At 43.3% G+C, this 13,353-nt stretch overlaps 2 protein-coding genes across 4 annotated transcripts; one reads left to right on the forward strand and one right to left on the reverse strand.

The window, feature by feature from the left end:
• The first annotated feature begins 218 nt into the window (after positions 1-218).
• Positions 219-6,004, forward strand: LOC119198022 (uncharacterized protein C8orf76). 3 transcript variants are annotated; one of them, XM_037454825.2, is made up of 9 exons: positions 898-1,053; positions 1,454-2,595; positions 3,052-3,153; positions 3,607-3,750; positions 3,889-3,939; positions 4,060-4,204; positions 4,395-4,518; positions 4,806-4,938; positions 5,059-6,004. In XM_037454825.2, the coding sequence occupies exons 2-9, from the start codon at positions 2,494-2,496 to the stop codon at positions 5,218-5,220; spliced, it is 963 nt and encodes a 320-aa protein (XP_037310722.2). In that variant the 5' UTR covers positions 898-1,053; positions 1,454-2,493; the 3' UTR covers positions 5,221-6,004. The 3 variants fall into 3 exon arrangements, with proteins under 3 accessions (XP_062421491.1, XP_037310722.2, XP_062421490.1); XM_062565506.1 differs by lacking the exon at positions 3,889-3,939 and having other exon boundaries at positions 908-1,053; XM_062565507.1 differs by lacking the exons at positions 3,052-3,153; positions 3,607-3,750; positions 3,889-3,939; ... (2 more) ...; positions 4,806-4,938; positions 5,059-6,004 and adding an exon at positions 219-792 and having other exon boundaries at positions 908-1,053; positions 1,454-2,482.
• On the reverse strand, positions 5,126-12,240 carry LOC119198021 (protein FAM83A-like). Its single transcript, XM_037454824.2, has 7 exons — positions 11,972-12,240; positions 11,781-11,894; positions 11,564-11,682; positions 11,216-11,383; positions 7,829-7,953; positions 6,372-7,697; positions 5,126-5,252 (listed from the first exon to the last, which is right to left on the reverse strand). Exons 1-6 carry the CDS (start codon positions 12,153-12,155, stop codon positions 6,425-6,427), a joined length of 1,983 nt encoding a protein of 660 aa, XP_037310721.2. The 5' UTR covers positions 12,156-12,240; the 3' UTR covers positions 5,126-5,252; positions 6,372-6,424.
• Positions 12,241-13,353: the final 1,113 nt, after the last annotated feature.

Here is a 13,353-nt window from a genome sequence, read left to right on the forward strand (position 1 = left end):
GAATCACATTCTGTTCATTGTATCCTCTTAAAGTGTCCTTACAAAGAATTATCCTCCTCTTTGATGTGGGTAGATACATTTGTGCAGTTGAAAATACATTTTAATCTTGGTTCCTGTTCTCATTCCCATTTGTATAGAAGATTTAACTAATCAACTGATTTTTTTCTCCTTTGAAGTAAAGATGCTGTGGAGTCTAGTGTTGAGCGTTTTGGTCGGTAAGTCGCTCTACATTTTCAGTTGATTGATGCAGAATGAGTGGTCAAATTTCCCGCAAATTACTCAAAACTTCCAAATGAAGCTTGTATAAGTTGAACATTTAGACCGAGATTTTGACTATATTGATGTATGTGTATTTTGTGTTTACTGCTTAATTACCACTGATATCAGAGCATCCAGTAACTTGACATGGGAAATGAAAAAGAAATGCAGATTAAGTCTTATGTTGTGTTCTGGCGTTACAGGTTTCACAGGAAGTGAAACAACCGATCAATGTTCATCTACAGCTTGTTGCAATGCATATAAGGAAATTAAAGTGGACTGGAAAACATCACAGTCATCAGACTTCTCAGGTGAACACTCTTCTGAACGCGCTGTTGATGGGTCAAATAATCAATGTTCTCACACAAAGGTAACGTTTGGCAACTGGTGGACGATTGACCTGCGGGGCGTCTACAACATATCTTGTGTCAGTATCTTTAACACTAACACTAACAGTAATGAGAATGAAAACATTTCCGGTGCCCAGATTTACATCGGGAACTCTAGAGAGAAGAACGGCACCGCCAACCCACTGTGGGTATACGACCTTCATGTTTCTTTAAACTGATTTATTTAACATTTTCTGGAGGCTTTGGCATGTCTAATATGTATATATCTTTGCATCTATCCCTCTTTTTCTCTCTTCTAGGTGTCAAAACATAACAAATTTCACCCGTAGCAAACCAAATAACTTCTCGTGTCCGGCGAATGTTTCAGGACGCTACGTCACAGTGTTCTTTCCGCAGGACAAGCCTTTAATTTTGTGTGAAGTGAAGATCTTCGGAGAAATAAAAGGTACACAATGTTTTCATCCACAAAGTATGATGCTAGAGATAAGATAAAACATCACTGACATATCTCCGATAAGGTTGAATGTGGCCAAAAGGCCATGATTACAACAACAGACTTACTCAACTTACTCTCTTTGTTGCCTTTTGTTTATATTCTGCTGATTAAAAATATCCATTATTGGACTAGGTAAGAGTTGACTTGTATGAGTGAAGACTTGTAAAGGGTCTTTACTATGAGGATGACGGCTTTATCTGAGGAAGGAATGAGTTTCCTTCAAAGTGGTGATAACATTTGAGTCTTGGACCATGTGGTAAATCATTACACGCTGTTTTAACCCTCAATATGATTGTGCATGTTCATTTATTCAGTTTTGTAACCATTTTTCCTTTTTTATTGTGTTGAGAATCCCCCTTTAAGTTGATCAAGGAGAACAAGACATGGGCGGATGCGCTGTACTACTGCAGGGACCGCTACGAGACCCTGGCTTCCATTGTTGACGAAGAGACCCAGACGTGGGCTGAGCTGGAGGCCGAAAATTCCAGCACTCCCTTTGTGTGGGTGGGCCTTCGCTACACCTGCACCCTCGACTTCTGGTTCTGGGTTGAGGATCAGCCTGTAAAATTCACTCGCTGGGGTCCAGAAAGTAAGAAAGAAGAGTGTAACATGAGTGGTGCCATTGAGAAACAAGGGAACCAATCGTGGTCCACTGAATGGGCCGACAACAATTATAATTTCATATGCAAAAAATTTGTCCCACCACCTTCAGTTTCTCTCTAGTGGCGTTGATGTATTGTGAAAATGTCTGGGAAAGGGCATTTCCACTTTTATCTGAAGCTTTAACAACAATTCCTATATTACTTAATTTTAGTAAGTTTTTTTGTTACTCAGTTTATGTAACACCTCCTCTCACTGATGGTCAAGTTTACTTATGATGGTAATATAAAGTCATCAGTTAAATGTTCCTTGTGTTAACTTTAGTTGATATTTTATATATATTTGACATTTTAAACCTTGATTGTAACAAAACACTTACACGTTCAGCCCTCTATATGCTATTTAAATATATATGGTTTAATTGGTACTTTTAAGTGTGTGTGTGTGTGTTTTTTATTTTCACGGATCAGAGGAAATATAAGGAATTAAGTCGGTTGGACACTGAGCCTGCAAACTATTTTTAGGGGATGTTGCTATCAGTTTTAATACAATTTCAGATTCATTTTAACACTTCATCATTGTTATGTTGATGAAGCCTCCATGTGGCACCTTCAGCTCGGGCCGGAACCTTTCCGCCCGGAACTTGTTTCCGCCGTGCAGTTTCTAACGAAGGACCGCGTCACTGCGGATTTAAAACAAAACAGCACAGGAGCCTCTGCTCGCCTCAGCTGTTGCTACTCACGCGCTCACCTGTTGGAATCAGGGAAGCGATCGTCGTTTTAGTGTCCGATGGAGATATTCGCCACGTTTGATGACTCTGTGTTTTTGGAGGCGAAAGACCGAGTCGCCGTGACTCTGTCTTCTTACAACGCGAAAGTGTGCGAGCCGCAGGTGAGCGTGTGTAGTTGAACTGCTCTTCTTAAAGTGAGTTCTACTCGGCCGTCGTGTGTGGTTAGATGATGCCGGACACAACATAAGTGACGTCATCTTTTAGCTTACTGACGGGAAAACGCATTTAATTTGAATGCATGTGCTACGCGTGCAGACTACGGTCACTGAAAGTGTCTCTTTTAATAATCATCCTTGTGGTCTTTCGACCAACACGTTTTAGACATTCCACTCGGGCCACAAAGAGCCATACCTACTTGTGCTTGAAGGGCATAATATGTTTTAAATAGCATGTTGCAAATACAAATAGTTCTGCATAACAGTCTGGTGAATGACATTTGTTGGATATGTTCTATGTTTGTAGACTCCCTGAACTTGTAATACTGTTCCATGTTGTGTTTGAATTATTATGAATAAAGATTGATTTATGTTAAATAGTTGTCTTTGTTTTCTCTACAGTGGTTCTGTGATAAAACTGCCCTCAATACAGATGATCCTTTGGAGAAGCAGAAAATCTATAAATTCCGAGGTGACTTGGCTGTGAGACAGGGACAACATCAGGTAATTAAGCAGTCATTTAGTTTAGTCAATCATCTTTATGGCCATTGGGTGACAAGTTTCAGTAGGAAGCTCTCATTTGAATGTCCTTCAGCTTGTCCATAAAATAAAATCAAAATGAGCTGTAAAATGAAACCGCTAACTCTTAACTAAATAATACATTTTTAGCAGAATTAGCAGCGTGCAACAAACACATTTACAAACAGTGAAAACCTATTTGTCACAACAGACTAAAACAACCATGTTATTTCATCAGCATGCTTTCAACCACAATGATATGGAAACACACACAATTATCTCAAAATATATATTCATCCCCAATGCACAAACATGAATAGAAGGGGCATTTAAAACACTGGGCTCACGGCTGTAGAAACAGTGTGTCATTCATACCGCTCTCCATTGCCCACTACGAGGTGTGTGTGATGTTCTGTTCTCTCTGTGTGGTGGGTGTAGGACGCTTTGGATGCGTACAGCAGCTGCCAGGAATGGATTGCTGGCAACAACCTGACCATCAGAAGAGATGTACTGGAGGGAATGGCGCGATGCTGCACCAAACTGGGACAGAGAGACCGGGCGCTGGGCTTTGCCGACTTACTGGTAATTTTCTGTTGGCTCTTCTTGAAAACGTTTTCCATGCAAAGCATTTGTCCCACTGTGACCGCAATCCAAATCTGAAAGCTTTCTCACAGAAAGTAGCCAGAACTCAGTAGTAATTAGAACATGATCTTTCTCCAGAGCAAAGAAGCGTCCAACCTCTGTCACATGACCAGCCTCCTGCTGCTCAAGGTCAGCATTAGCCAAAACCCACACACGTAAAAGCATGTTTTTCTCGGTTCGTGAATCCCAAATCTATCTATGCTAATGTGATAATCTATTATTAAACTAGGATATCTCCTTTTACCAAAGGTCAGCATCTACCAGCATTTTAGTGACATAGAATCAAAGATGTCAGCTCTGCAGCAGCTGTGTAGCATTCTGCCTTTTAACCCCTGGCACTGGTACAACCTTGGACAGACGTGTCTGGAGCTGCTGGAGAACTCCCGTACCACAGGTGGGATCAAGGTTTACAACTCCAACTTCCCATTGCTGCTCCTTCCATTGGTGCGCGCCACACAGACCTATTCGCCCGCATGTTGGTGTGGAACTACAGTGTTTGTTTTTTGCTATAGTGGATGTACATTCTAGCTCATTTTCTAAAAGATAGTTTGTCCTCATGGTCTGATGTACATGTCCTCCACCAGGACCCTTTGAATCATCAGAGGAGCAGAGTGATGGAGGGGCTGAGGACAAACGGGGGGAGGCAGCGGCAGAGCTCAATGAGAACAGAATCTGGCTGAAAGCTTGCAGCTGTTTCATCAGGACGAGGTACAGAGATTCTAATCTGAATGCTTCACGCGCTGTAGAAAATACGGGCCAAGCTTTCGATTGACACTATATATTGATAGATTTAAAAGTAGCTGCAGGAGATGTTGTTTAAAGAAACGGGTGCTAATGCTTTTGTAACTTAAAAAGTCAAGACCTTTTAATCGTTTTTCTGCAGCCAGTGAATCTGCAAAACGGCCAGATTCAGAGATGCTCAAATTACCAATTTGCTCAACAGAGCTGTTGAAATGTAAATCTTAGTGTCTGGATGTCTATTGTGTCCCCTTCAGACTCCTGTTGAGAATCCTTCGACAGCAGCAGTCCTCCTTCGTGTTGCAGCGCACTGAAAGCACCCTTCAGGCGAGCGACCAAGCGTTGCAGCGGCTGAGTCCCAGAGAAACGACCCTGCAGGCCCTCACCGAGGTGAACACCATCTCCCGGCGTTCTTTCTGTCACGGCAAAGTCAAAGGATGTTTGTTTTGGGGTTGTTGTTTTTTTGCATACATGCACACCTTTTAAACTCTCTCCGTTTTGATCCGCCAGGTGTTGTCAGAGGACCTGATTCCAGAGAAGATGAGGGAGGATTGCCAGGACGGGGACAGCCTGGCCAGTGTGCGTGTGCAGAGCTTCAAGGAGCGCTGGTGGAACAGGATCTTACTGACCGGCGTGCTGGAGGCTGATGCTCCGCAGCGAAGAGCTTGCTGACGGTCCTGTCCCCCCCTGGATGAACCGAAGGCCTGCAACACAAGTGGAAACGCACAAATACGGTTCAAATGCTGAACTGATGCTGACGATGTACGAAGTACCACGACAATAAGGACACATTCTGCTGCTCACTTTATGGGAGAATCTTACAGTACAATGCTTCATCCACTTCATATCTCAAAAATGATTTAAATACAGATATTTAATATATATCTGTTCTGAAAACAGCCCTACGGGATGGTTCTTCTCTACATTTTGAGCTGTCAGGTCTGCCTCTACTCTGACTTCACATTAACACATGCGATAGTATAAATCTTAACTGTTTTTATACTATGACTTTTTTCAAGAAATTGATCTAGTATTTCTTTCATGGCATTTTCTACATAATAGACCATTACTTTTTTTATTCTTTCAAGAACAATTTCTTTGGACTTCACGGCTTGGTTTGTGAAGGTGGGACCTGATTCTGTTCAATCATCAACTGAATAGCAAGTGGACGATGATCAGCCCAGTTTGTGTCATGTGAATACTTATGTATGTTATATTTTTGTTCTTTAGTTTTCAACAGATTTGCATAACTTTCCCCAAAACTGTTTTCACTTTGTCTTTTTAGGATGTGTGTAGAATTCTGAGGAAAACATACAATTAGCATACATAAGCTCTCTGGAGTCACTCTATATCACACAGTGTAAACTTTACAATGTAACAGAAATATCTTGTTTTGATGGCAGAATAGTAAAAAGTGGTATGTTCTTTAAATTCTATTCAAAATGATCAACTCTTACAGTGCAGCTGATAAGGGAGACTTTATTTTCTTATTTTACACATCTAAAAAACAAAAAACTGCAGGGCACATGTTCACAGATGTTTTCACTTAATTGCCTGATCATCTTCAGACCGACCTTGATTATTGTTTCATTAACAGTTAGTATTGTAATGATTTAAATCAACTCAGAAGCTCTAAAAAGAATCACGTGCTTTTTCAGCCTTTCAACAACAAAATGGAAAATAATGTGCTTGTTTTTGTGATTTCTAAACTCAAAAAACATGAAACCTGATGCAGTTATTAGTTAAATTTGTTGGACAATGCATCATTTCTTTAATTTGACACAGAATATAATATTAATTGATGGACACTAGGTGTCACTGACCTGTACAACCATTGTCACGTAGAATAAGTGTCACAGCAGTTTCTATCTGAAGACTAGTCCGTATACCCAAGTGTTGGATCGAAGCCTCCGGCGTGTCTGTCAGTCATGCTCTTGCTCCTTCCTAAGGACGTATTCATCCGCCTCGGGTCCACCTGTCCCGGCCCGTGGGAGGTGAAGGAGCTGTAGCGCGCGATAGGTCTCGGCCTTTGGAGGCGGCTCTGGGCCCTCCAGTTTAGTCTCGGAGGCGGCCTTCCCTGCTGGGCCTCTAGCGTCGCTCCTGTGCCTGGCAAGAAGAGCTTGGCGTTCCGCCGGAGCTCAGGACACGTCGCCGTGGACTCTGAAGGCGGAGCGCGGTGCGTTCTGTTCGGCTGGTGGGGAATCTGGGGCTGATCTGGCCTCCTGGTTCCCAGAGAGGACACGATAGTCCGAGGCCCAGATGTCGGTCCTCTCTGGTGTCTCAAAGGGAACCACAGACCCGTGTTGGCCTGTTTTTGCTGTGTCGGGGAAGGCGTCAGCTCTCTGGGATAATTAGCTCCTTGCTCCAGTTTTGATGTATATTTATTTGAGTAGGTCCATCTATCTCCTTTTGTGTGTGGACCTGCAGCGGTCCCTGAAGGCTCTGTCCTATTCCTTTGCTCGAGATCGGTCTTGAAGGTCGATTGCTGGTTGACTATCCAGCGCTGCCCTTGTGTGGGGGAAGCAGTCCGCACGCCGAGAGCCTCTCGTGGCGTCTCCTGCTGTTCGGATGTGGCGTTGATGTCGAGGCTGGTGAGCTGGGACTGAACATGTGAGACGTGGGTCCGATTGAGACGGTTAGAGTGACTCTGGATCGGGGTTTGATTCATCTCCAGAGGCTGTGCATCTTTTTGAGCACCATGCTGCCTGAGGACCGCCCCCATTGCTTGCTTGGATTTGCCCACAGATTGAACAAGAGGCTTCGGGTTTAGTTGAAGAGGTTCTTCACCCACTTGTGTACGAGTGGCGGCTCTGTTTAAAGGCTGGGTATCTGGGTATCTCTGTGGGTTGGAGGGAACCCGGATTTCTGCTTGCGTCGGAGTGTTTTGAGCATCTTGATTCCAAACTTTGTGGCACCTTGTTTTGGTTGGGCTTAATCCTGACTCACTAGCATCGGTGTTACCGTTTTGAGCTCCCTCTAACGCGGTGTGAAGAGGAAGAGTGTGAGGCACAGTGATGAACGTGACAAAGCCGACGACGGGTCTGGAGCTGGAATAAAGCCTGAGGAATTCATGATGGAAAGGTACAACCGCTCGTCCTTTAATGAGGACAGCAAGACTACGATGGACCTGCCAGGACAGCCAGGAGAAACTGAGGACACACACACACAAAGTTACGGGTAGGGACAAAAAAATGTCAGAAAAGTAGAGTGTAAAAAGCATAGACATGCAAATATAATTAGTTTATGTGTTCTTGTGGTTACATACAGTGTGTGTGTGTACCTGTATGAGCCAGTCAGCACCTCGGTCCAGTCAGTGATGATGAAACTCTCCATGACTTGACCCGTCAGCTTCCTCCCTGTCTTTGCACAATATGTTTGTCCATCCACGCTGCGCACGGACAGCTTCTGCATACACACACACACACACACACACACACACACACACACACACACACACACACACACACTGAAGGTTACATTGTGGGCTTTCTAACAATAAGTGTTGCATAAAGTTTATACATATTTTTTTCTTAGGGCCGGGACTCGATTAAAAATATAAATCTAATTAATTAGAGACTTTGTAATTAATTAATCGAAATTAATCGCATTTTAATTGCATAAATATTTGACCTGAGAACAGTGAGAAGTAATTTTTTTCACATGGATTTTTATTTTTGTTCAACCAATTCCAGCAGACAAGTGTGTTGTGTTGTGGATTCCAGCCTGAGAATCTATGAGAATTGAGGTTGGATTCAAAAGCATCAACAGGTGTGTGGTGGAACAGTGCAGGGAGATAGCAGGAAGGCTGAAGTGTGGAGGATCCTCAGTTCAAACCTGCTCTCTCAGAAGGAGGGTTTGGTTGCAGTCAGGGCTTCAAACTGTAAACTTTGAAACAGTTTTGAGGTTTAGTAAACAATCCCAAGGTCTAATATGAGAAACGGACACAATGAGGCATGTGCTTGAATAGCACAAGGGAACAGCTGCAGGCTCCAACCTGGTGTCTGAGGTTGTGGGTTCACGCCCCTTTATGCAGACATCACTTCTGCTTTGAAAGAGTTTTGAGGTTTGAGTAGCAGTCTCAAGGTTAAATACGAGAAACAAAAATTGAACTTGTCCATGGTGAGGTAGTGCAGCACAAGAGCTGAGGAGCTACTGGTTTGAGCCTTTGGCTTTACTTCAGGTTTGAGTAGCAAGCTCAAGGTTGAATACAACAAACAAAGAGTTGGTTAGTGTGTGGTGAAGTAGCACAGTGGAAGAGCTGCTGACATAAGCCCCTGCACTGCACTTGAAGGTTGTGGGTTCAAGCCCAGATGTGGAAATAGTATTTATAAGAGTTTTAAAGTTTAACTCACATGCTCAAGGTTAAATAGGAGAATCAAAGTTGCCAAAATGTGACCAGGACTGGTAGTGTAGGGGTGAGTGCAGGGTGCCAAAAGCCTCTGTGCGCACCGCCAGTGGGTTCAAATCCCACCCGCCAAGTCTTGAGCGCACTACCGCGGAGGTAGTAGTGGGGGCATTGTCCCCACTGGTTGTTTCAGAGAAGTGAACCCTAGGGGTTATGCAGAAACACAAGGTGCGTTCACTTGAATTATGATGGGGAATCTTTTGAATGATGATGAATTGCATGTTAATTGCTTTTAGCACTTATTAGCAATGCTACGTAGCCTATAGGGTTCCACCTTCTTGACGGGAGAGAAGGCCGGATGAGTCAGTAAAGATGAGCAGATGTGTCTCATTCAGTGGTCACACTGACATGAAACTTATTACAGCCTCTGAGGGCATCTTTCAAGACAATCACGTTTGTCTACTTCAGGGCATCCTGTGGACAACCTTAAACTGACAGTCTGGCACAGGGTGTAGATTTGTTTACCCTTTTTAGTGCATCCACCCTCTAATTCTGTGTTACATTCAAATTCAACTCACTTGTGCCTTTACCAATGCAGGAAGGATGAATAGCATGGTTGATCCTCCAAGATGCACCAATCCGTCTCTGGGGCAATATCCCATTATGATTTTTTATAAATGTCAGTTACCCAAAACTAAAAAAGGATTTAGAAAGAGCCACCATGTCCCTTGAGGGTTGAACCCAGATAAGGTGTAAAGTACAGACATTTGGGGCATTTGGCATTAGTGACAGGGACGTGTAGGTTGCTCCATCTAAGATCATTCCAGTCATGTCATGGGAAAAAAATATTGTGAAAAAAGTCACAATAAGTAGGGTCAAAATATAATGTATATATAATATAATATATATATTATTAGGGCCGGGACTCGATTAAAAATATTAATCTAATTAGAGGCTTTGTAATTAATTAATCAAAATGAATCGCATTTTAATTGCATAAATATTTGACCTGAGAACAGTGAGATGTAATTTTTTTCACATGGATTTTTATTTTTGTTCAACCAATTCCAGCAGACAAGTGTAGAAATAGCATATTTAGAAATATAGTACTTTCAGAAATTCAGGTAGCCTATAGGTAAGTAGACCTTCTGTAAACTATGTTTTTTAAGTAGACCAATACTTTCAAGTACATTCAGAACATTGGTTATTTTTTCAGACGTGGACTTAGTTACCCTGGTCCTTAAACCAGTCATCTGGTGCAGTGTGGGTTGGGTGTGGGTCCTTGTACGTCCACGCTAGCTGCTAATTGTTTTGCGTTGAGGTGATACTTGAGGCTCGATGTGAATTCCTTGTTGCACAGCTTGCACACAACCACGCTCTTATCGACGCTTCCATCCGTGTGTTTATTATAATAAGATTTCCCATTCACGGGGCCAACCGACACGGTCTCGTCAGCTTCTTTGTTCATGTTCTCTGTGGTTTGTTGTTGTCTGAAGTCATGAACGCCAGTTGGTGCTCCAGTATAATCGGTCCCCTGAAACTCATCCAGCGAGAAACGTTCCGCGGTGCAAAAAATAAGTGTAAAAATGCGTAAAAAATGTTTAATGTGTTATTTTTTGTGTGATTAATTAATCTTAATTCACATTGTAATTAATTAATCGCAATTAACGCGCTAAAGTCCCGGCCCTATTTTTTATATTTCTTTCATGAAATACTCTTCTGTGTGAGTATGTGCTTTCTGATAGTACACTAAACTATGACTTTGTTGAATATTATTGGCATTCATGAAAGTCAACGCACAAATTTAACTAGTCATTACTTCACTTAAATTCCCTTGATTTATTTTAGATTTTTTTATATGTTTAGAAACCTTGTGTTGTGCTCAGCATGATCAAGCAACTATAAAACATACTGTAATATACTCCTCCAGCCACAATGGATCAATGTACACAACCATAGAACACAAACAGAGGCAGGCTGCACTCAGAGATGTGTTATCACTGACAGGATGGACCGTGACTAATAACATCTTTTTATTACGGACAAAATATTAAAAGTGACAGAATGTCTTATAACTGGGTAACTGACGATTTGTTTTGGTCTGGGACAGACGAGCTTTCTGTTTCTTTTTTACCATATTCAAACTAACTCAAACCGTCACTGGACTACAGAAAGGAGAAAATACATGTTTTGGAGATCCTTTTAAGATGATCACGGGACTTCAAATCCAAATATAGTCAAACGGTTTTAACCCCCTCCTTCCCCCACTCTGACACAGGTTTTCAGACGCCAACACTGAATGCAGCTGAAGAACGGACTCACAGGGAAGCTTTTGCTGTCGAGTTTGAGGTCCTGCCACATGTTGACGAACAGGTTCAGGTTGAGATGATCCAGTAGTAGATGAACAGACACATTCCTCTTTCTGCTCGCCTCCAGAAGATCACAGAGCAGCTCAACATCGCTGAAGACGTCCATCACTATGGCCAGGGCCTAAACACACACACACTGTCACATGTCACTCAGTGCAGCAAAGACCCGTAAAGACAGATATGTTTCACTTGGGTTTCTTACTATTCCGCTCACAATACCCAATGCAAACATTTCCAATCTTGTCTCTTGTGTACCAGCATGCACGTTAGGTTCTTTTTTAACACGCAGACACACACACACCACTCCAGCTTTTCTGATGAACTCTCTGAGCAGGTCTTTCATGCCGGCCGCCCTGGTGTCGGACTGCCAGTAAACCTCAACGTTGGGTTCATCCAGGACAGAATCAGTCAGCTTTGCATCTGGAAAGAGACATTTAGACGATCAAAGACTGATTTACCATGAAATTAAAAGAAATCCTAGATTTTTTTGAAAAATTGTTTAAAAAAAGGGTCCAAACCTGCCAGAGTAGGATTCCGGTCTGTCGACACTGTAAAACGTTGTGTGGAAAACTGTGAGCCAGAAAACAAGCTGTCTAAGTCGTTACTGCCCCCGTCTGACGCACCAGAATCAACTGAGTAAAAAAAAACAAGCATTAATCAAAATGTGATACTACTATAACAAATAAATCAAATCTCAAGTTACATTTACCACCGGTGTTGCCATCACTCCCATTTTCCAGGATGTAAGTCTTCTCCAGCTCTGACAGAAAGTCCACTTCTCCCTCAGCGTTCAACACCTGGTGGTACCCCTCCGGCCCCCGGCTGAGGAGGGAGTCCACGGCCAGTCGGGCGCTCTCGTTGTGGCTCAAGTCCAACGCGGCTCTGCCTGGCATGAGGTCACGGCGGGAGGAAGAGGAGACGCGGAGGTCTTGGACCCGTCGCCTCACCTTCCCCAGGGGCTTGGACCTCCTGTACGACAGCACGGACCCGCCGCTGGCCTCCATGGGTGATGCTCGACTCGTTTGCTGCGGTTTGGCTTGTGGGAGATAAAATGATCTCCGAGCAGGGCCCCCCCCCCCCGTGTAGCAGCTGTGCACGAAGGATGGTTACCTGCATTAATGGAAGAAATACCGGTTGGTGGAACAGGTTAAGAGAACATGGTGGATCCGCCCCTCCTCCGGGGCGAGACGCTTTCACAAGTGATGAGAGGTGACAGGTGAGAGCAAAAGTCATGCAATTAAATGTTAATGAAGACATGCATGTACACGTATACGTGTGGAAGAAATGTATTCGTAGGTAATGAGTTTTCTGGTGACTCAGCCATCTTGGAGACCACTCCCCAGGGGTTATCCATGAGCAGAAGGTACCACAGGTGGACTCTTACAGATGGCTGACGCGAGGTGTTCAGGTATAAAATTATTCGTAGGCTGAGGGTCTTTGGGGGTCAACCAGAAAGTGTTGCTCTTCCGCCTGGTTTGGGAACCTCGGTGTGCAGCTGAAAGCCCAGAGGACAAGATCATAACACAAAGCGCCACGGAAAGCATGGGGGTCCGACAGCATCCCTCGCTGCAGGCTGTGTTGGATGAAACCATCAGGCCCAGAACATTATTTCAGAGCCCGGCCGTGTCCTCCACCTTGGACACCAGCTCCTTCCCTCGGGCTCAACCCTTTGTCCTCTTGTCCATTCAAGTCCTAAATGCCACAACGTAGATTTCTATGGTTTTAGTTGCATGTATTTTTAGGTTTTACCTACACAGGTGTGTGCTACGACGGGCAAATGTACGTATACGCTTTATGTTAATATTTTGTATTTCCTAACAGCAGACACTTGATGTCTCCAAGACAAAGACATCAGAGTTCTTGGCACCATCATTCAAGATGTAATATTTAGGCTTTGACAATTATTACGGTAATTCTACGCGGCACCAAGTGTGTGTTTGTGGTTGTTGATTGAGGGTAATGGAACAGAAAAGAATCAACTTAATGAGACTTTTCCCTTTCAGAGCCCGAGTGTCATCAAGAGCAGGATAAGACAGAAAAAATGCTGCGTGGAGGAAAGAAAAGAAATGAGTGACAGGAATGGAGATGGCT

The sequence above is a fragment of the Pungitius pungitius genome, chromosome 11 (assembly GCF_949316345.1).
Source record: "Pungitius pungitius chromosome 11, fPunPun2.1, whole genome shotgun sequence".
NCBI classification, from domain to species: domain Eukaryota; kingdom Metazoa; phylum Chordata; class Actinopteri; order Perciformes; family Gasterosteidae; genus Pungitius; species Pungitius pungitius.

Bases quoted from the DNA above. Each gene is read 5' to 3' on its own strand.
- LOC119198022 (XM_037454825.2), top strand. From the start codon at position 2,494: ATGGAGATATTCGCCACGTTTGATGACTCTGTGTTTTTGGAGGCGAAA. The intron at 2,596-3,051 runs GTGAGCGTGTGT...TTTTCTCTACAG, and splicing joins CGAAAGTGTGCGAGCCGCAG to TGGTTCTGTGATAAAACTGC. The intron at 4,939-5,058 runs GTGAACACCATC...TTGATCCGCCAG, and splicing joins CCCTGCAGGCCCTCACCGAG to GTGTTGTCAGAGGACCTGAT.
- LOC119198021 (XM_037454824.2), bottom strand. From the start codon at position 12,155: ATGCCAGGCAGAGCCGCGTTGGACTTGAGCCACAACGAGAGCGCCCGA. The intron at 11,895-11,971 runs GTAAATGTAACT...TTTTTTACTCAG, and splicing joins GAGTGATGGCAACACCGGTG to TTGATTCTGGTGCGTCAGAC. The intron at 7,954-11,215 runs GTGAGTCCGTTC...GTGTGTATGCAG, and splicing joins TCGACAGCAAAAGCTTCCCT to AAGCTGTCCGTGCGCAGCGT.